Here is a 22,682-nt window from a genome sequence, read left to right as displayed (position 1 = left end):
TAATCGCACTCGCGTCGTTTGGAACGCGTTGCATGCTCGTCACAGGAGAATCATCGAGGCCTCTTCACCACGATTCTATATACCAGAGTGAACTTTTCATGGAGAACGGTGCAACGATGGGATTCTATTGGAAGGATGCGGTTGAAAGTGTCTCGTTTCTTTCAGTGGAACAGAGATGCACGAGAGTAAAACTAAAGATGATCTCGAAATTTAAATCGATGGAAAAATAATGTAAGTGTATTTTTGTTGGAAGAAAATATCTCGTGCCACTTTTCTACAGATTTCCTCGGTCGCAAATATTACGGTATAGTATCTGTAATAGCACCGAATTTAGATTTACATTTTCTATCTTCAAAAGAAAGATGCAAATTACACGGTACATCAGTCTCCATGGCTAATTGATTTCCAGATAAATTACAGCGTTCGAATCCGTGTCGATTCTTCTTCTTTCAGTTAGGTCCGCGTTAGTCGAGTAGACCCTACTTTCCCGGTTTTCCAATTAGCCCGTTTCAGTGGTGGTTCTTTTTACTCTACATTCCCTGACGAAGAAGTCGAGCGATCGATATTCCAGGAATTCCTTTTGGCATCCAATCTGAATCTCGTGAAAGTCGCTTGTTTTTAATCGTTTCCACGTCTTTCCTCGTCTCGACCGATTTTATCCCGATTTGTTTCTCTTTTTCTGCTCGTACCACGGACCAGAGGCATGATCGAGGCGTCACACGGTGCACCGTTTGTCATTTCGTAGCCTCCCGGTATAGCGGAAGGCGTCGCGTCGATGTAAATACTGCAGCCGTAGGCGAGACTCGGTAGGGTAACTTTCTCTCATTCTTCAGGGTACAAAATAACGATTATTGCGCGTGACTCGTCGAAACCAAAACGGTCACATGTACTCTCTCCGCGTTATCTTTTTCCCTTTTTTCCTCGGCCTCTTCTTTCGCTACTCGTTCTTGCGAGACCAGACTCTACACGCGGCCGTTCCTTTTCATCGATCGCGACGGTCTTAAGATTCATTTAACTTTAATTAAAGCGTGTTATGAAACATTTTACAAGAGAATATTGCGTAACGCTTAAAAAAAAAAAAAATTCTTCCCATAAATATAATTCTACGGCAATTTTGTTTTCACGATTAAACGTACCTTCGATATTATCAAAATATCGATGGTAAACCTGTCGTACGAAGGAACTTGGTGTCAGAACGAGAACGAAAGCGGCGTAAATGAAAAACGGTGTTTCCCCGGCCAGTATCTCGATTCGGGTCAGCCAGTCGGCGACGGGGTACCAATTTACGAGGACGCAGCATGGCCCAGGAGCAAGAGAGCGCAACGGAGAACGGAAACAGCGACTGGGGAGACCAGGACAGGTGGCCCCTGGTGCGGACGTCGCGTCGTTCTGCTCCGTTCCCTCGGCTCGTGAGCGGGCTTTAATCGCGCTCGTTCTCGCTCTGTTGCTCGGCTACGTCGTATTTTATCGCTGTCCCGCTGATACTGTTCGAACACCAACGTACCAACGAAGCCAGAAAGAGAGGAAGAGCTTGGTTCGTAGGCAGAGGGGAAGGTAGAACGGGAACAGGCTGAATTTAACGATTCGCGATGGTTCCAATGGAAGAATCGATCGAGAACGGACTTAAATATCACGGACGTGTTCTATATTTATTTTTTCTCTTCCCTTCCCTTCTTAACGATGAAGGGTTCTATCGAATTACTTTGAGCCACGAAGCTCTTTCAGTCAAAGTTGTCAAAGTCCAAAAGGAATTGTTCGATATACTTTAATATATTATTTGACGATATTGCTGAAAGACGAACGGCAAGAAATCATCGTTCTCGGTTACTTGTTTATTACAATAAGAATTAGTATTCTTGGATCGTAAGTCATTTTGATCGTTTAACTCGACGTTTAACATAGCTTTACCTCTAACCCCCATGGCGTTACTCCGTATCTATGACACCATGAATCGTTTTTTCGATTCTTTTTGCCGCTATAAAATCGAAACGCAAAAGTACGACGCTGCGACTGGTTCGGCACTGCAGAGTTCGCCAAAGGGTGAGGAATGCGGAACCGTTTGCCGATATCGACACGCGTCAATGGCTGCATGCGTAACCGCAGTGCAACTAAACGATTAAAATTGGATTGAAAAGAATCGTAAGAAATAAAACGACGTTAGACATCCACGATCAAAGATCCGTGTACGTACGGTTCCCTGGTTGCTGTCGATAAGAAATCAGGTCATTTTCCACGAAAGCGTCGACGATGCGGCATCGTAATTCTCGCGGTTCGTGGAATAATTGGAGAAAGTTGAAAAGCGGCTGGAGGCCTGCCCTATGATCCTGCGAGAGAAAAATTCGAATACTAGAAAAAAAGAAAAAAGAAACAAGAAGCATTCGCAAAGCTGCGAGAGAACTCCTACTCGATCGAGCCTTTTGATGTTTCGAAGAACCGTCACGGTCTAGGAAACGTGGGAATAATAGATGCCGGATTTATACGGGTCGCGGCGCACCGAGTTCTCTTCTATGTTCAACCACGATGCTCGTTCTCACCTTGTTAGATCGAGCGGGTGCAGGGGCGAGTAAAAAACCGGCAAGCCGAAGAAGACCATTAAATTACAATACAAAATGTCAGCAAGTGAAACGTGTCTAGATCGTGACTATCGTCGCTAAACGGAAAAAACGGGGGCTTAATATACCCGAGAGCGCCTCCGTCGATCGAGTTTCTTCTTCGAGCACCGACAAAAACTGCTGTTCTCGCTTAATCCACGATAGCAGAAGCGAATGAAAAAAAAAAAGGAACATGGAACGAATCTGTGTCGTTGGTCTCGTAAACGTCCAGGAAAAACGTGCTTAGTCGTCCTTGTTCGACTAATCGACGTGTCTTCGTTGGAGAAAAAAGTCGCTAGAATGTTTTATTTATCGAGTAGTTTTAGATTGATGCACAAAAGCGTTGTGAGATATTCGTAAAGAAGAAACGATTGACTCCGAATCGGTTTATCTATCAAAACAACATATGGATAGTAATAAATTTTAAGGTAAATTAAAAATTAGCCTTTGTAACGTCATTTTCCCTGCCTTTCAATTTATGGAGTTAGCTATATACGAATGTGTAAATATCCGCAGTTTATATATAAATTTCAAATAACGTAACGTGGTATATTATCGAGAAAGTGTATTGAATCAGCTGCAAATTATCGATTAAATGTATAATATTTCAAATAAACCAAGTGGTGTTAAAACGAAGTTTAATATGCGCCAACCTAATGCGTATAACTTGTACGTCAAGACAGCCGGCGCAATTAACGAGACACTAGATCACCATTAATTAAATATACATAGCCAGAAACGGAGAAGAAATTGCCAGACGGAAGAAAGGAAAAAGTATACATCTTATGGACGTTTCCTCGACCTTCGACTTCTCCTCGGCTCTCGGAACTCCTCTCTTTCTGTCTATAAATCTCGCGAGAACTGCCGATGCGGAGAGGATGGAAACTGGATATACACGCGGCGGAAACGCGTGAGTCAGTGATGCCTCCGGAGAAAACGACATCGTTGTACGAGTTTACCGTGGAAGCGACTGTGCGATCCTCTCTCTCTCTGCGTCTGTCCTGGGTGCGTTGACCCAGCTTACGGTAACCCAGGCGGTGTGTTGCACCTGCCTCGACGTGGACTTACCGGGATAAAGGGTCGTGCGACCCGAATTACTTCCTTCTTTCAACGTTCGCCGCGTCATTCCATCCGTGTAACCCGCGAAATCACGCTTCGACTCGAGCTACTCGGTCAGCTGCCAGAGGTTGCCTTTAGGTTGGCAAGAGGTTGTCCTGGATTACGGTATATGTGAATGAACCGTCGTACCACCAACATGACTGGGGGAACGTCGTTTATAGGTTTGGTTCTCTTAGGAGAGACTTTAACGGGCGGTGGAGTCTGTAGACAAGCATCAGTTGCTGTTTCTCCATAACATGTTCTTTTAATATCGGTATCGTGGCATTTTCAATAGTTCTCAAAAGAACTCTATTAACTCTTTCTATGTAACAAGTAGGTTCTTGTAATATGTAGCGAGCGAAGTTCGCTCGGGCGCTGAAAGGTCATAGGACAAGAGGTTAAGCAAAAAATCTTCATGTTTCTCGGAACATAGACCATTGTGCCATTTAATGGACCTAGATTCGTTGCATTCTCGCCCCTAGCTGTTCAATTACACAGAGTGATCGCAACGGTACCGCCCACGTCTTAACTGCCTCAACTGCTCACCATGATCGTATTAATCTACAATTTGCATAGCTCGACCCGTTCAACGCATCCTGGGTTTTCTACCTCTTCTTCGCGAACGTCGAACCGTTTCTAACATCCTCATGGTCCTCTTGATACCCCTGATAGTAAGGATATAATAAGGTCGTAAATCGAAGGATTAGAAAGACACACCGATTGATTTGCGGTAGCTGTAAAAAATGGCAAAAATTTTATTTCGATATACATACTAGAAAGAAAGAGACAATTAACGCTAAATTAACCCTGTACAGTCTCCCGAATCAGATCGAATTCTTATGCTTCGAATTACTGTTTCGATTCTTAAAGCACAAAAACATTAACGCTCGATCGATCTTACGATCTCGCTGTAACTCTTGCACCAAGAGTACCAACGAGCCGATCGAGAAGAACAAACTTCGATACGAACATAAACATAATTTTGCCTGTCGTGGAAAGGGTCCATTGGAACCATTAACCTGGCGCTGCCATAAATTTCATGGTATATGACGTACGGTACAAGGTACGGCACACGAGCCAATGCTACATGGAATCGATCGAGGATCAGGAATAGAAGCGCCAGCAGGTTTCGCGTGTGCTTCGTGTACACACGCAGCAAGGATGAAAAAGACGAAGGAGAGGGCACGCGAGGAGGTCTTCTTCTCTTGACCTCACTTTCTAGAATCCTTTAAGTATATGGCGCCTTCCCGGCCACGGCTCGTTTATCCATTATCGATGAACGAACCGCACCGCTTCCCTGACACACGACGTGTCTCTACTAACCGAGATACCGGTGTGCCCTGTGCAGATTCTTCGTGACAGATGGTCTCTCTGGCTGTCAAACTCGCCAACTCGTTGTTAAGTGGAACATCGATCTGCGTCTCGCAAGGAAGTCGCGGCCTCTTCGACGTACCGTTTTTTCCCGTTTCGCCTCTCCTTCCTCCCATTCTCGAACCACGCGCGAAAATGGTTAACAAGCGTTTTTACTGTTATTACAGTTCTTCTTAGGGAACGTCTGCGTCTTCTTGGGGGCAACGTTTCACTCCCAGGATCATATCGTAGACGATAACGTGAGAATTTAGACTCAACGGAGATAAGATACAGTTTGTGTTCCGGTTACACGGTTCGTTGCTGATTTTAGAGTTCTAGGTTCCATCTAGCGTTAAGGCAATGATAACTTATGATCGTTTCGATATTATTTCTACTACGATAAAATTTCATCCCTTATAAAATTGATTCGATTTCTTTGGATACGCATGGTAATACGCGCGTAACATATTTAGTAGCGATGTACGCGCTGTACCAAATGAACAAATCTTTTACAGATCTGGCCCAGATCCGAGCGCTGGTGGAGTCCACGGGCATGTTAGGTGGATCAACCTGTCCATCCTGCGAGATGCCATTCGACAAAGGGAAGAAACGTCGATTGATCGATTCTTGCGGTCACGAACGTTGCTATTCCTGCTTGTTTCGCAGCGAAGCTTGTCCACTTTGCCTTCGAGCCGACTTCAACGACGACGACGAGGGACCCTTCAGGGAGGGGTTTACCAGCTTCTCGGGGCCCATGTCCATCCTCGCGCCCACGGATGGCTGGATCGATGAGTCATCAACGGTGAACTCTCTCTGTGGTAGCCCCAGACCTCGTACGAAAGTCACCACGAGAGCCAATCTTCCTTCGAGAGTCATGCACGTAAGCATATTGTCATCGTCCCCTTGGAATCGAGTCGAGTAACACTTTCTTACGCGGATCCTCGATTCCTTGAAACATACCTCTCTACCATTGGAATGTCTAGGTCATTTGCTCGCTATTGTTCCATGTTGTTCCCTCTGGTTGATTGCATTCGCGTAAATTCTAGAAGGAAACGACGTCGATTAAAATGTCGTTTAGAAAATATCTTCTTCCAATACGCAACATTTTCTGACAAGCTTTTGAATAGATCGTTCGTTTCGTAGCTGTAGAAAAATTTATGTATAGTCACGAAATGTGAAACGTTCGGTATTCAGAAAAAAATTGGAATTAGAACTCTAGTTTTGGATTGGTCGAAGAAAAAGTGAAGATTAATTGGTGGTTCTTTTGTTTGGTTCGTTTTGTTCAGCAAGAAGAGAGGGATGAAAGTGTCCCTTCTATGGCGATGGCTAAGGGTTTGAAGAACAAGCCACCGGCACTTCCGGAGTCTTCGTCGCAAGGTCGACAGAAGCTTCAGATGATGACGCAGAGTATGTAGATGGATATATTTTGTATTAATATCAATGCACATTAAAATATATTACGTTCCGATTCCTTCGATTTCTTTTCAGTCCAGTCGGTCTAATATAATCGATAAACACGAGATATAGTGAAAAATCTTCGTTACAGGTTGTCCAACCCCACCGAATCAAAGGAAGAGGTTCTTTCTAAATCCAAAGGTCCTCAGGAGCTCGTTCGTTCCCCAAAGATCATCCAGACGAGGAACATCGTCGCCAGAACCAGTCGCAAACGACAATCCTTCCGCCTTGTCAGGTAACGTTCGACTTTAAATCATACTTAACAGCTTCTAATAAAATAGACAACCGTGTAACACAATAGGGAGGAAGCTTCCTTTATTATTAATGATAAACCAACATGGGTGTAGCTTGGATGGCCTCTTCTTGGGAGGGGAAGTCTCGATGGCCGGGTGTAGTGCTGGGGAAAATCAAATCGTTGTGGAGCAACAGTCAAGGGACGGCAAACGATGGGCTGAACCAGCTCATCGAACCGAGGATCAAAGTCACAGGCAGGGAGAACGCTTTAGAAACCGAGTGTGCATCTTCTCGCGCGTTTAGAATCGATGAAACGTATATGCACAGGCTGCTCGATTGACACTCGTTTCGCTATCCAGTAATTTCTTGGTACCCACTGGCACTTTCCTATCCTCCCTCACACTTCCGGTAGAACACTAGCAGAGTTTGAAGCATGCACGAAACGTCGATTTAGTTCGACAACATCGCGTGGTGTGTTTGTAGCACGAATTGCTCCCTTTTCAGATTGGACGCGTTTAGTGCGACAAAAACAGAAAAAAAAGTAGACAAAATCTTCGCAGAGGAGTGGTCGAGATTTTTAATTTTTAATGGGTGTGGCGTGGATTAAATTATCGATACATATAATAAAACATAATTAATCCATTCAAAGAACTTATTATTCATTTTTATTATTTACCATCACCAATTTGACCTGCGTCACACCAATTGAGAATTAACTGCGATAAAATTCAATATGGAGATTAAACCAGTATCTAGTGGATTCTGCATCTTGAAAACACGTGTTCCCATGTGGTTTTTATTTATGCATCGTTCTTCCTACTCAGCCATCGTCCACTCCATCTAACAACCAAATGTTTCTTTCTTTCCTCAGACGATGAAGGAGGTTGCGTGAAACCGTTGTCCTCCAAGACGAGGAAGTCGTCCCAATCGGACCTGCACATGAGGCTGGGTCTCCTTCTTGGCTCAAATCACACTCGAGCAAGCAGCAGTGTAGACACAACAGATTTACCTGGCGTTTCCAACCGTTCCAGTACAGGTGCATGCCAATCCAGGGTCCCTATTCAGGGTCATGATAGTTCAGCAGCTTCGTTTAGCAGTCTGACCAGCTTCGAAACTCAAACTCTAGCCTCTACGAATACGAGTCCAGTCTCTACTTTGACTGGAACGTCCAGCGAAGCCGAAGCTGCCGCAGCCTTGAGGTGTCCGATTAAGCCTAAGACGAAAGTCAAAGGGAAGAGCAAGTCCAGAGATTGTGACAGTGCTGGAAGCTTGGCTTCCATTTCTACGTCGATTTCTGCATCTACGTCTATGTCGATGTCCATGTCCGTTTCCGTTTCGGGCTTGTCAAATGGCAGCTCAAGCCCCCTTACCCCTAGAAGACATTCCGTGAACGCCTCGCAACCTGGTCAGAGTGATGAACTTGGCCAATTTAAGAATAGACGTTCCTGCGCCAGGAGATCGGCCAGGGCTGGGAACATTAAGGGCGTCGTCGACACGAAATGTAAGTTTTTGAAGCACGAATTGGAACTTTGAAGCAGAGATAAGGACACATTCTTTGAACTAGCCTCGTATAAAACTTGGGAATAAAACAAAATTATTTCTTTTTTAGTACGCTTCATACAACACCACGCGACGCAATTGACGCTGAAGCCCTTATTCTTCGAAGTACCTCTGTTAGAAGCTGATCCACTGTTCACCGGTCGCCAATGGCTACTGCAGGAACTAGAATCGGTGGTGAACGGGTCCAGTCCTGGAGTTTTGATTTCTGGATCCCCTGGAACGGGAAAGACTGCACTGGTGCTACAATTGGTGGAGCATAGCTGCTTCGGAAGGAGACGCGAGCAGCCTCTTCCCTCGGAGATCAGCGAAGAAGCCGATGAAAAAGAGAGAATTGGATGTACCTCAACTTTACACGCTAGTATTCGTTATACTAACGAGAAGGTACACGAAAATTTGTAATTTCCTTTCTCTTCGTGGATAGCGAACAAATAATTGATAGAACTCGATAAATAATTGGCAAAAATTCTGTTCTTCAGGTTCGAGAATTAGCGTCGCACGTAGTGGCGTATCACTTCTGTCAAGCGGATAATAACAGTACCTGTTTGGTACCAGACCTGATCCATTCTTTGGCTGCACAATTATGCCAAGCTCCTCAACTCATATCCTATAGGGAGTATTTGCTCTCCGAACCCCATATACAGGGGTCTTTGTCACAAAGGGAGTGCACCGTCGATCCAGATCTCGCGCTGTCAAGAGGTATCATCGAACCTTTGTTGACGTTGAAGAAAACCAATAGACTGCCTGACACCAATATGGTAAGTAAAAGACTTTTTTTTATGAGAATAGTCGTAGAACAGTTTTAATCTCAAAGCGATGTATGTTTCCTTTGACGAAGAAGAAGATAGTACTTTCAACATGTAAAAAGTATAACGTTTTGTTATCAGGTGATATTAATCGACGCCGTGTGCGAAGCAGAATACCACAGACCAGACCGAGGCGACACGATAGCGTCTTTTCTAACGAGGCACGCTCCCAATTTTCCCAGTTGGTTAAAAATCGTCTGCACAGTAAGAACGCAACTACTTGAATGCGCCAAACAGCTACCTTACACCAGAGTGTCTCTAGACAGAGGTGCCAATGATAACACCGGAAGCAACGTAACCAGGGATCTATCCGACTATATTGGATACAGATTGGCTCAAAGTCCTGCGATTCAGACGAACGTCACAGCATCGGTGAATGGAAAGGCAGAATCGTCGTGCAGCGCGAATCAAACGAGATTTGCCTCGCATCTGCTCGCGTTAGCCAGAGGCAGCTTTCTCTTCGCCAAACTGACGCTCGATCTTATCGAGAGTGGTCACTTGGTGGCAAAGTCTGCCAGCTACAAGGTGAATAGAACCTTATCTGTCGATGTATCTCAATTTTGTCTTCTTTTTTTCTTTTTCTATTGATCAAGAACAACATTGGAACGTAAGTTTGGAATTTGTGTTTCAGGTACTGCCAGTTTCTTTAGCGCAGATTTTCCAGCTACATTTCAACCTCAGGTTCCCTACAGCGACATCTTTTGACAAGGTTCAACCTCTACTAGGCGTCTGTTTGGCTGCTTTATATCCTCTGACTTTACCGGAAATCTTCTACTCGGTGAACTCTCTGAACACGAACCACTTCGTTTCATGGGAGGATTTTCTGCAGAGATTCAAAGTGAGTTTCTCTTATAAACGAGATAAATCTTGTAACGATCGAAGAACGAATTCTATAATAAAATTATTCGTCGTTTGCTATTGCTGCCTTTGAATGGACCACGTAAGTCTCTTCTTCGTCATAATGAGACAAATCTCTTATAATATACTCTTTGTATACTTGTGCAATTACTTTTTGCTATGTATATTATACGAGTTAAATATCTTTTCAAACAATCAACCGATAAACTTTCAACCAGAGTATCACTTAATATTTTTTTGTAAAGAATGGAAGGTCACTGTTTTGTAAGAATTATTTGATTGTACGGGAGAATGTTTATTCTCCACAACGATCCAATGCTCTCTTATTGAATCGCAATCCGCCCATTCGTTACACGACAACCTCTTCATCTCTTGCTGTCAGATGCTCTCTGGATTCCTCGTGAAACGTCTGGACAACACCTACATGTTCTTCCATCCGTCGTTCAGAGAATGGTTGATGAGAAGGGACGAGGGCGAATCGACCAAGTTCCTCTGCGATCTGAGGCTCGGCCATGCAGCCATTGCATACAGGTTGTCCCGCCTTCAGGCACCGCTAGACGGTGATAAAGCCCTCGAATTAGGTCATCACATACTCAAGGCGCACGTTTACAGAGGCGTTGCTCCGTGTTGGCCTTCGCGCGATCTACAGGTAACCACCTGTTTCCACATTTGCATTTGTTACGACGATCCGTTACGATAGAATCGATTAGGAAATCTGCCATTTTTGTACCTTTGATTAGGCCATCTGGCTAGCATCGTCCACGGAATGCGTCTCTTCGGCGTTGTGTACGCTGAGGAATATTTACAGCCCGAACGTTAAGGTGTCGAGGTTGCTTTTGCTGGCAGGAGCATCTCCGAATCATGTCACCGAATACCTGGGCAGCGCTCCAGCCCTTTGCATGTACGCCCATGAGGGTTCAGTGGAAATGGTTTCTTTGCTGTTGGAGTTTGGAGCTGATGTTGAATTGACGAATAGCCAGGGCTGCACGGCACTCTCGTTGGCCGCTGCTCGTGGTCATTGCGATGTTGTCAGAAGGTAAGCTAAGTGCGAATAATTTAGTGTAATTTAGTATAAGTTATACGAAAATTCATACTGAAGATCCGTACAGAGCGTACAATAAAAGATGCAAACCCTGATTTAGGTTAGCCGCTGCTGGAGCTTCGCTAGGACACACAGACATGGCAGGACAGTGTCCTTTGGTTCACGCGGCGAGATACGGAAGATTATCGGTGGTCGGTTATCTCTTAGCCTGCGATTGGGTAATTCCTACCAACGTAAGCGAAATCGAAGGATCGCAAGAGATAGGCAGGGAGGAAGCTGCTCAACAAGCTGTGGTTGCTGCAGCGGCTCAAGGTCACGAGTCCATCGTCGAATATTTATTAGACATGGCCGAAGTGATCGTGGATCGGCCTGACACTTTGATAGGAGAGACTGCTTTAACCATTGCTGCTGCAAATGGTTCTACCATTACCGTGTCGGCGTTACTGGCTCGAGGAGCAAGTCCAACTGCTGTGAACGCGAAGGGATTGTCTCCTCTGATGCTGGCTGCGAGAGAAGGACACTGGGGTACAGCCGAAAGACTTCTGCAAGGTTAATATGAAAAATTATTCTTAATTCTGTCACGTTTTTCTTTCTATTCGACTCGATTGAATTTTTGTAACGTCGAAGGATATAATATTAATAATTTTTCACTGGAAGGAAATAATTTTGACGATACGATTACAGGGACGCTGTCAAGTAGCACCGATGCCATTCTGGATGATGCAGCGTCTCTTCTGGACCAACGGGATCCAGCTGGTCGCACCGCGTTAATGTTAGCTGCCTCGGAAGGTCACACAAATTTAATCGAATTATTTTTGGACAAGGGTTCCGTGTTGGAAAGCAGAGATAAGGAAGGTCTGACTGCTCTCTGCTGGGCTTGCGTAAGAGGAAGACTAGCTGCTGTACAGAATCTGATCGATCATGGCGCCGATGTGAACACTAATGACAATACTGGGAGAACTCCTCTGGACTTGGCTGCTTTCCAGGTAAGATTATTTCACATTTATCTGTTATCTACGTTTATACATTTGTGGGAATGGTATTTCAAAGTGTACAGATATCGCAACGTTGCACGGATAATATCTGATATAAGTAAAATATCGAATGCAAAGAATCCGAAGAAAAATGGAATATCGAAAAAAAGAGACGTAAAATTTGTTAAACCGCCGATCTATTAGCCGCATTACGATTTATCGTTATCAGATAGGGATTTGAAAATTCCGTAATGTCGCGGTCAATATTTTCCCAGGGCAATCCAAAGCTGGTGCAATTGTTGCTCGAGAAAGGAGCAGCGGTCGAGCACGTCGATCTGCACGGAATGCGACCTTTGGACCGAGCGATCGGATGTCGAAACATACCGGTGGTGCAGTGTTTCCTCCGCCGCGGGGCAAAATTGGGCCCCGCCACTTGGGCAATGGCCGCTGGAAAACCCGACGTGCTATTAATTTTATTGAACAAACTTCTCGAGGATGGAAACGTGCTGTATCGAAAGAACAGATTGAAAGAAGCATCGCACAGATACGCGTACGCTCTTCGAAAGTTCCCAGCATCGCCGGAAGAGGACTGCCAGGGGCAGGAGCAGGGTCACATGATGCTGCAACTGCAGACGTTTGCGCAACTTCGGCTGAATTTCTTGCTCAACCTCAGTCGATGCAAGCGCAAGATGAATGTGAGTGGTCGAGTATATTGAACGAACTAGGTTTCCTAATACTTTCATTCATAGTGCAGCTGAGCTATTTATAGATATACGCGTAACGTTACGCAACTTTATTTCCCTTTTTTTTCCTATCGTAACAAAGCAGCTTTTGAATGGAGTCGTTCCAAGATTATACGCAGAGTAGAATCTTTAGAGAATTTAGAGAATAGAATCAAGTAATTTATTTTGAAATTGTTTTCGTCTTTTATCGAAACAGGAATATGCGGAAGCAATCGAGCTCGCTGACGAAGCTCTGAAAGTTCGCCCAGTATCATACGAAGCATTCTACGCGAGAGCAAAGGCACGAGTCGATTCAGACCTCTTGGAAGACGCATTATCGGACGTTCAAGAGGCACTACAGATTGCACCGCCACAAAATCGACAGGATAGACGCGTCCTTGTGGCTCTGAGAGAAGAAATAGTCTCCAGATTAGACGGGGTAGGGACCAGCAAAGGATCGACCGATTCTGCCAACAGATCTCGTCTTCGAGCTTCGGTCGACACACTCACAGAGTTGTAACGTTACTGTTTCTGTCGTAAAAGACTTCCGGTTTGTTTAAAAAAATGCTCCTTTAGCGAGGAGAATGACTATAGTGCAAACTCAAGAAGCTTTGCATGCGTATTTAAGTTACGAACTGATCTTTCCTCAACCGAACTCGCGATTCCTCGAAGATTTTTCAAACGAAAGATATACGACGACCATTGCGGTCCAAGATTTGTTCTTGAAATGTTCGAAAGCAATTCGAAGTAAGTAAAAAGTATTTAAAGTATTTAAGTTATGAGTTGATATTTTCTGCAGTAAACTCGCGATTCCTCCAAGATTTCTTTAACGAAAGATATATACGATGACTGTCGTAACTTAGGATTTGCTTTCGAAATGTTTGCAAGCAATTCGAAATAAATAAAGTATCTCGTTTTCTTTCTTTTTTTTTTTTTTAATTTATACGACTCGTTGCGTACGTTATACGTATTCGAAGAAATATTCCTCCGCCTTGCGTTTTCTTGATTAATCTCGAAAATCAGCAAGCATTTACAAGCTCTTCGTCTTTATTCTCTGTGCAATTGTATTGCATGACCGTGTTAGGGTTTTTATACGATGTTCAATTCGATCTTGAATCGAATACAGAGTTTAATATATATATTATATATACACATTTTTCTATATATATAGTAAATATATATATAAATATTTGTATTATATTACGCATATGAGAAATTGGTTTTTAGTGTCGTTGTAATTTAAATCAAAGTTATTTAATTATTTCCTCCTCTCTGTTTCTTTCAGTATTTTCTTTTTAATATACTATATCAGAAGGTATACGTAAACGGAAAAAAAGAAATGCGCCCATGAAAGAGAATTCTGATATTCCAGCGTTTTAAATATGTTACACAGCCATTAGATTCAAAATGGCTATTTTTTTCCACGCGTACGAAACGCAACGATCTCGCTGACGTATTTATAATGCACTCGCTTGCCAAGCATTTAATTTACACCTATTCCTCTGTAACCGGTTATAATGCAAACGAAAGATCGATAGTGTCCGAATTTATATCAGACGAAGTCTGCGACAATGTTGCACGGACTCGAAACTACGATATCGTTCGTCTCCGTCTTGGAGCACAGAGGTTCGAAATAAACCAACTTTTTACTGAAAAACACTCATTCGTTATTTCCTAGCCCTCGTACGTCGATAAGACAGCAGCTTGGGTCGACCAAACTGAGACATCTTAATATTCAAACTCGAATCGCAAGACAAATTTCACAGCTTGACTCGAACGTTCTATCGATTTAAATAATCCTACTTTATTCTAAGAATATAAGGAAAGAGTGGCTAACAGGATGAAAAATTTCCTTCAACTTGCCTTTATTATATCGAATGATCGGAAGTCTTCTAAAATTAGAAGAGCATCCATCGAGGTACGTTGTCCCTTAAATGGCTTAAATAAGTGTACAGTGTACATTCATCGATTAAAGAGAACTCGTAAAGTGCTTTATAGATACGACGATGGCACTCCTGTGAAAACGAGATAATTTTCTAAATTGAGAACAAAATTGCAAAGAATTTTTCAAGATAGATGGAATATAAAGAATACAAAGAACATATATATCGTAGTATTAAATCAACGATAGTCTTTTCGGTATTTTTCTGAGGATGTAACATAGAATAAGGAATACTTTTGTTCCAATATTCTTAAATACCTGTTGACAAAGAAAAGTACCTTTTCGCTTCCACAGTCGTACCTCCAAATTGAAAACGGTGACTTTCATTTAAATATCATCGGAGAATTAGTACCAAGAGAGAGTTACGGATTTTGGTCTTGCCGCCATTGCGCGCCAGGCGGTTATCTTTTAAGTACACTTTAATTCGATTAATGCGTATGTAACCATAAATATCTCGAAATTCGCATGATCACATTAATGCAATCACGATTCCATCGTATACTCCAACCTTTCGTGTCGACCATATACACATTGTACATGTATGGTTTCACGATCTGACACGCTTGAATTAACGTTATTAGTCAAATTATACAAATTACTCTGCCATAATACACGAATTGCGAATTTCTATACAAATTTCCGTTCGTACGAACACATTTAAAGAAGTAGAATTTATACAGAGATTTATTTCGCCTGTTACAAATTTAACAAGTGCTCTACTTAATAAAAAATCGCAGTCTAATAAATATCATTGCAAGTATAATATTAATAAATTTGCTGATAAAAGAAAGGAAAGCTTTTATAAGTGAATTTGTTATCTTATTTGACGTTTGAAAAATCATAAAGCTGTAAAAAAGGAAATATATGGCGTATAACTTGAAACTTGTAACCAGTTGATTTACGAATTTTATTATTTGGTAAATTATTACGCAAGAGGACCCTGAAAAAGTAGCTTTGCACCAAAAACCCGCGCGATGACCCTCGAAGAGGATAGCAGAGAGTATACACGCGCACGTACGAATACTTAAGCGTTGAGTTTGGTAATAAGTTCGTTCGCCTCTGCCTAGCGTATATATTTTATAACGTTTCGAAGAATATCACAAAAATGTTCGCAGAATGTAAAGATACGCGTATTTGAATTCTTTTTATGAAAGATATATATCTTTATATAGAGAAACAGGATAAAAAAGTAATTCTTTGATTATAGATAAATGTTATACGAACGTAGTAACGCTCAACGTAAGCTCATTACTCAACATAATAGAAGAAATTGGAATTGCCAGCGACTTCGATTTCGTCGTTCCAGTAATTTTCGTAAAATCTCGACAAACTTCGATTAATTCTGACTAGCATTCGCGTAAATCTACACTGTTGTAATTTCCATGTTGTGTCGTGTACTATCTACGATCGAGATCAGCGTAGAAAAAAAAATTTCGAAGCTCGAGTATCTGCCAACTAATCTGCCTTGACGAGTAGCTTTTCAACTTTCCATCGAACACGCGCTTGATAAACGAAGGAGAACCGAGCGATAGCATTTGTACTTGCGACCCTGTCGAACCGTTGTACAATATGTACGAGAAAAAAAGAAACGCGATTCAGGTATATTAAATGGGAACCATGCGAAACGTAACTACGATAGTATGAAAATAGGATAGAATTTCTATCGTTCTCGTATCGTCCCAGCTGGATGATTTAAACGAACCTATTGCGATGAAATCGCCCGCTCTTTGCATTCGCTGAGAATCGTACAGAGAAGCGATGATAGAAACGCGACTATCAGTCGCGTTGAAACTGCATCACGACCGAGCGATGAATGTGAAAAGCGAAGAAGCTCCGACCGACGAGCCGGCTGACGTGAAATAAAGTACGAAGCAAACGAGGCACACAACGTTAAACTATGTTTACAGCGTAGCGTCAAAAATTCGAACAGTACGATCTATGAATATTCTAATATCTTCGGAATTGCATTCAGAAGATTAGCAACGAAAAAGTATCTTCGTGAAAATAGCTCGACTCGCAGATGTTTCATAAACTATCCTGCAAAATTGCATTATCATCTATGATAACGTGATCGTCCAAATAAACCATCACCAGCTTCCCGAGTCGCTGTTCGTCGCGAAGGAAATCGATCTCGAGCGAAGTTCTTGAAATTCCTCGCTGGGTCGCCCCAAAGGTATCATCGAGGAAAGCTCTCAGCGCGTTTGCCGATCATCGTCTCGTTCCTTGTGTCGATTGTCAGCGTGTCAACAGGTTGCAACGGAAGATCCTTGTGCCAGTCGAGGAACGTGAAGACGCGAGAACGCGGACACGTAGCGTTTCGTATGAAGTGCGTGGACGGGACAACAGAGTGTCAAAGACGTCGCAGAAGCGCGCGAATCCGAAGCTAGTGGGCCTTGTAGGTGTCTTTATTCTGGTAGCCCTGCACGTAGCCGGACTGATCGGGCAGGTCCTTTCGACCAGCGATTCCTTTGCCTTTACCACTCTCGTCGAAACGTTGTTTATGAGAGCCTGTGTATTTACTGACGTCTGTGAGTCTGTCCACCGTGGAAGCCGCTTTGCCCGCCTGAAAAATAGTTAATTATATAGATAGTGTAAAAATAAAGCAACATAAATCAATATGATAAAACAACATATGGCACGTATATCGCAAACCTATTTTTACGGTCTCTGATAGAGAAATTTCACTTTTACAACTGCAGCTACGTGGTATTGAAGGATATAACAAGTCGTTAAATTACTTACGTATTCATCTACGTTACTCGATTCGAGAACAAAAACTTGGAATGAAAAATTTAGCTCTAACGAAATCGCTATATGGATTTTTCCAGCATATTCTTGAGACGTTTAACACAGACGAACCTAATTAAGGAGAAGGTTACTCGACGATTATATGACACGTAGGCGAGAATTTAAGACACGTCGCTGACAAATTATATTCAAAGGTCAGGTATAGCAATATCGTAAATCTTCGGTGTCGATACGGTGACGAACAAGGTCGCGATAAGTAAACAAACAAACCACCGCTGCTTTAGATTCGTTTACGATACCATCGAAGAAACTTGTTCTCATCGATCAAAATATAAACTATGAACCTGACCGTGTTCGATATTGGTCGTTTCTCTAGAAGCGAACTATAGAACGAAGAAATGTCTGAAGCTTATTTATGTACGAGACTTACAACAGCACCACCGGTAACTCCGGGTGGCCCACAGTTGGCCATTTTCTTCTTCATCTCTGCTAAGTCGACCTTCTTATTTTTAGCCAGTTCTTCCAAAAACGCTTTGTACTGTTCAATACCCAATTTCATCGATCTAAAAGCAGAATCAATTCCTCGTCAACGCTTGGGACACCGATCCGTTTGTTATTTCGTTGAAATCTGCGATACGATTGAAAAAGATGAATATCTTTTCGCAATTATTTTTTCAAATAATCGTTTAGACGATCGCTTCGTAAGATAAATTACTTTGAAACATCATACATACGTATGTAAATTCTAAATTTACATTAACGTACACACACTGGAAGACTAATATTTTTCAATAACAAGTATATAATACATATAGAAAATACATAGAATATATAAAATAGGAATAGCAAATTCTTCCTCGGAAATTTGACTTTTAATCTGAAAAAATGCTTCGGAAGGTAAATGATCGATGAATTATTATTATTCGCATCATCGGTATTCTCGTACTTGTGTTTCTTAAAGTAAATGCCCGTATCAGTGGTAGTGATCTTCTTTCCATCGATCACCTTCGCTTGCTTCATCCATTTGTCGCTCTGACTCAACGTGATCAGTTTCCCGTCGCTTTTTGGGTCACCGAATTTCGAAAACGCCTTGAAGCTTGCCAAAAAGCTTGCAGGCTGCGTGGCGCTGGGGCTACTAGGCGCCGAACTTCCGCTCTCGTCTTCGATCTTCAAATTTGCTGCCTTGTTAGTGACTGCTTCTTCGGCCGACTTCTTACACGCATCGTTCGTCTCCGCTTTCGTTTCAACTTCAGCGTCGCTTTTCTCCGCCTGAGCGTCGTTCTGCTCTATCTTCGTGTCGTTTTTCTCAGTTTCATTGTCCGTCTTCTCGGCTTGCATATTTGCGCCTAAAATATCACGATGAAATTAGAGAATGCATGATTTGAAACGGTTGACGCTAGAACGAAGCTCCACCGATTTGGTAGACTCAGCGTGAGAAATGCAACGTATAATGGAAAGCGAGCGAATCAGGGTCAAGTTTGAGCAAAAAACAGCGGCGCTAAATCTATCTACACGCTATTAACATCCAGGTAGACATATCGGCGACGTTTTGAGGTCGAGTAACGCGAGCTATCGGTTTAACATAATTCCCGTAGGCGGCTCGGTGAAATTGACACTTACGAGCTAATCAGCGAACGAACAGCGTTCCTTAATCCACGCAAATTACGCACGATCACGTAAACCTCTTTCACGCGGATAAATCAAATCTGTTCTATTAATTTCGTTACTTAATATCCATCCGATACGATTTCGTTGATCGAACCGATACCAGTTGCGCGTCTTGGAATAATCCATTAGTCGATCTTATCGACGCGTTGCAAACAATGATTCCCGATTGCGTTAATCAGTCCAGAATTTCTATGACGAAACAGGCTTTCGAGAGTCGACCGGCTATCGGGAATGGTTGTGCTATTCCATATTGGTTTGCTTTACGTAGACGGTATTGTGTCTCGAGGCATTGTTGCGAATAAAGGAGGTAAAACTACAATGGTACGACTGCAGCTCTTATTTGACTTTCTATATTCCGAGGGAAAGAGCGTTCTCTGATAAATCATTCGGTTTTATCGTCATTTCAGTTAAGAGATCTCGTTGTGTAAATGACAGGAACGAAACACTTTGTCTTTTGGAAAATGATATCTCTTGGTAGCCTGTTTCTTTGATTACCGATCCAAGGTTTCCTATGCACCATGTATACAGTGGTATAAATAGGGAAACATCTCTAAACATAAAACATTATGGACATTTTTATCTGTATCTTTTTCTAAATATAACAAGATCTAAAAGATATACTTTAAGACTCCATAAATATAGAGTAACTTTAAGTGGTGTAGCTAGACAAAGTGATCGAAGCTGTCCTTGATTGGATTTATTTAACGACGAATCGTGGATCGATCAATGACTTATCGATAGAAAATTTCTTACGTAAAAATTTTGAAAACTTTCCGATGCATTGTACACCTTTTATTACACGATGTTCCTTTCTATGGAAATATCGAGTTAATAAAAACCTTCGCGTGCTTCTCTCAAACCGTAAAGTATCGAAAAACGAAGCTAATATTAGCGAGGCTAATAGAATCGTAATTTATCCGAAGCTATCCGCAAACATTCTCGTGTTCATAACAGTTTACTAACAATTTATTATTAACAGCTACACGCACCGTACAATTTAGGAAACAACCTTACTCGTACGTTAATCTAGTCGAATCCATCGTTCATCTTCCATTTGTTCAAAGACGACGAATTATTTCGCCGATTTCATGCTCGTCGATATCATCGACAGTTAATTTACGATGAAACATCGTTCATAGAAATTTCGTTTATATTTCAACGAAATGTTAATTACTGCCTGGTTAATGGTCAGGTGAATTTGTCTTTGCCCGCATGGGAACTGTACAAACGGCAGAAGGTCAACAGCAAGCTGGAGAAACGTTGTTATTTCACGACTATAAATAGAGATTACGACGACATTCGTGTTAGCGCAATTAGCAAGGAACAGGAAGCGGGGAGCGATTGAGTAATACCGATCAGGTGTCGAACGAGCACATTTTGTGTACTAAGGTGAGGAACGTACACGAATCTCTATGACACTGGCCTTTGTTCTCGTCGATTTTTCTGCTAAATAAACAATTCTTAGCCATTAGACTGCTTAGACTGTAATAAACATGCGACAATGCACAAAACGTCTATGATACGCAAACGTGTAGAAAATATTCAAAGTACAAGATCCAAAGAAAAATCGAACGTTCGAAGTAAGCGATCCTAAATAAAATATACCCAATGCCAAGTCCATGATTAAAAAAAAATGGAATATTCAAAGTAAACTCGTATTGATATTTAGAAATTTATCACATATGAAATAAGTCGCTATTTAAAATCCATTTCTCTATCTATAATTATAAAAATACGATTTTGTATAAAAATCCAGTCTATCAAGAACTACGAAGACATTCTACGATAAAAGATAGATAATAATATTAATATTGCATTATGAGCTCACCGTACCAATTAGTATCCGAAGTAGAAGTCGAAGGAGCGAGCCTAATTACGTACAATGGCACCGGACAAAGAAGAAGAAAAATGTAATCACTGCTGCATCATTCTGCAGACTAAACGAATTGTCGCGATTAACGAAAATGATCGATCTATACGACTGATAAGACGTTGATTCGCTCGCAAGGATTTATCGCGAGATTGGAACGAGCCGACTGGCGACGGAAGGGAACAGAGAAGAGAGAAGACTGGAGCCGCGGTTTGTGTACAAGCTGAAATGCTGTTGAACGCAGGTTTCAGTTAGGAATCTGTGCCGTAGGGCGCATGTGTTATATCGATCTCCTCGTTCAACGGAGCACGCAGTCACCCTTCTCGATATATCTTTGAAACTGCGTTTCACCCTTGGCTGCAGCCGAAATGAGACCCGCGGGGGTCCCATTCTAACAAAACGCCTCGTCGAACGATCAGACAGACTATTAAAATCCTCGTGAGTGATATTCTCAGCCTGTCTAAAGTTTAGCGATAAACTCGATGTCTGATAAAATTGAGAAATAGATGGGAAATCTCACGGAGCTGATAATAATAATTATTGACTCGTTAACGTTGACTCGACGAAAGTCGACCTTTACTATATTTGTTAAATAAAATTGCCGAAGAATTTTATAAGAATAAGAAATCGCTTCTTTCGCTAGGAGTTCCCCAAATTGATTCCTTATTATTCATTTTCTATATACAGTAATTGTGTATTTTTTTAACAAATAGAAAATAGTTGCAACTTGGACGAGGCTCTTGGCAAGCGAATTTCCTATGTGACTGCATCGTTATATTTGATAACAGACTAAACACGCGATTCCGACATATACAACGAAACGAACTCGTTTCTCTTTATCTGTAGCCAGTGAACGTTCGTCGATGTCGTTCTCGTTCGTATTCTGGAAAAGCTGTGCGATGCTCGTTATCTCTGCTCGGGATGCCTCTATTCGCTTTTATATTTGGTCATTACGTCAACGATATTACGACAAGCATCGAAATAGCCGAGTCGCCGCTCGACTAAGGGAAGCAAAACCGAACGAATGAAATTCGTGTCGATATTATTTAATAAGGGCCTGAGTGGTTTAGAGAAAAATTGGTCGAGACACACTTTGATGTTTTATCTGTCCCCGTTAACAAGGTACGATCGAACCATTTGGCGTTAAGAATGCTAATAATTACAATGTTGTGCTGTTGTACGTCGCTAAATATACGAATAAAATGATTGTAATTGGAATAACTGATTATAAATTGAATCCCGTTTCTTTAGTTGGTGATAATAATGCATTAGGGCTATTAGTAGAAGTGGTCACCTTTTCAGCTAATTTATTGCCACACACCACCGTGCAACCCCTTCAGAGTATTCACGCACTGTATTGATTCTTGAACTTCGTCGGGTTGAACACCGGATTTCTAGTGTATTTTAGTCGCGTTCATCGCCGCAATTCCAGCCTGGATGAGACTGAAAACGAAACTGAACTTCCTCCACTACTGCCGCCAACATCATCCCCACCTACACCAGTAATACCTTCGACTATACTCGTCACTCCTGTCACCTACTTTCTTCTTCTACGCATAAAAATCTTTATTATTCATTGTCCGTTGATCATTCATTTTATACAATATATTACTTGTTTCTCTGTTTGCAATGGCAAATTATCGCGATATAATCTATAACCTCGAGTGTTTGCTTAATGTACGCGATGTATGTACTCATTCCGCGATATGATTAGCGATATTCAGCGATAATATCGAAGAAATATACAAATAATAGATAATATTAACG

General features: G+C 42.0%; 2 protein-coding genes and 1 long non-coding RNA gene across 6 annotated transcripts in view; 1 reads left to right on the top strand and 2 right to left on the bottom strand.

Moving 5' to 3' along the window:
- Positions 1–14,013, top strand: part of LOC132911926 (protein TANC2) — a 50,616-nt gene extending 36,603 nt beyond the window's left edge. For all 3 annotated transcript variants that reach the window (XM_060968969.1, XM_060968970.1, XM_060968971.1), the window contains 14 exons: positions 5,555–5,919; positions 6,326–6,446; positions 6,586–6,729; positions 7,600–8,229; positions 8,338–8,669; positions 8,765–9,043; positions 9,173–9,616; positions 9,723–9,929; positions 10,332–10,598; positions 10,690–10,985; positions 11,092–11,540; positions 11,676–11,977; positions 12,241–12,660; positions 12,905–14,013. In XM_060968969.1, coding sequence (XP_060824952.1) covers positions 5,555–5,919; positions 6,326–6,446; positions 6,586–6,729; positions 7,600–8,229; positions 8,338–8,669; positions 8,765–9,043; positions 9,173–9,616; positions 9,723–9,929; positions 10,332–10,598; positions 10,690–10,985; positions 11,092–11,540; positions 11,676–11,977; positions 12,241–12,660; positions 12,905–13,207 — 4,559 coding nt within the window. In that variant the 3' untranslated portion in view covers positions 13,208–14,013. The remainder of the gene's footprint in view (positions 1–5,554; positions 5,920–6,325; positions 6,447–6,585; positions 6,730–7,599; positions 8,230–8,337; positions 8,670–8,764; positions 9,044–9,172; positions 9,617–9,722; positions 9,930–10,331; positions 10,599–10,689; positions 10,986–11,091; positions 11,541–11,675; positions 11,978–12,240; positions 12,661–12,904) is intronic.
- LOC132911935 (uncharacterized) lies at positions 3,002–5,636 on the bottom strand. Its single transcript, XR_009659113.1, has 3 exons — positions 5,553–5,636; positions 5,013–5,385; positions 3,002–4,423 (listed from the first exon to the last, which is right to left on the bottom strand). It is a non-coding gene; the product is annotated as an uncharacterized LOC132911935 (long non-coding RNA).
- Positions 14,014–14,535: 522 nt separating the features above from the next.
- Positions 14,536–22,392, bottom strand: LOC132911933 (tubulin polymerization-promoting protein homolog). Of its 2 annotated transcripts, XM_060968982.1 has the most exons (5): positions 22,210–22,392; positions 20,874–20,982; positions 18,324–18,723; positions 17,808–17,940; positions 14,536–17,192 (listed from the first exon to the last, which is right to left on the bottom strand). In XM_060968982.1, exons 3-5 carry the CDS (start codon positions 18,713–18,715, stop codon positions 17,013–17,015), a joined length of 705 nt encoding a protein of 234 aa, XP_060824965.1. In that variant the 5' UTR covers positions 18,716–18,723; positions 20,874–20,982; positions 22,210–22,392; the 3' UTR covers positions 14,536–17,012. The 2 variants fall into 2 exon arrangements, with proteins under 2 accessions (XP_060824965.1, XP_060824964.1); XM_060968981.1 differs by lacking the exon at positions 20,874–20,982 and having other exon boundaries at positions 22,210–22,391.
- Positions 22,393–22,682: the final 290 nt, after the last annotated feature.

The sequence above is a fragment of the Bombus pascuorum genome, chromosome 11 (genome assembly GCF_905332965.1).
Source record: "Bombus pascuorum chromosome 11, iyBomPasc1.1, whole genome shotgun sequence".
In the NCBI taxonomy this organism is placed as follows: domain Eukaryota; kingdom Metazoa; phylum Arthropoda; class Insecta; order Hymenoptera; family Apidae; genus Bombus; species Bombus pascuorum.
This window is presented reverse-complemented; position numbering and strand designations above follow the sequence as displayed.

Coding starts and splice junctions, on each gene's coding strand:
- LOC132911933 (XM_060968982.1), bottom strand. CDS start 18,715: ATGCAAGCCGAGAAGACGGACAATGAAACTGAGAAAAACGACACGAAG. Junction 17,941..18,323: donor ATTTACTTTAAGAAACACAA/GTACGAGAATAC, acceptor TTCTGCTTTTAG/ATCGATGAAATTGGGTATTG. Junction 17,193..17,807: donor GAGTTACCGGTGGTGCTGTT/GTAAGTCTCGTA, acceptor ACTATTTTTCAG/GCGGGCAAAGCGGCTTCCAC.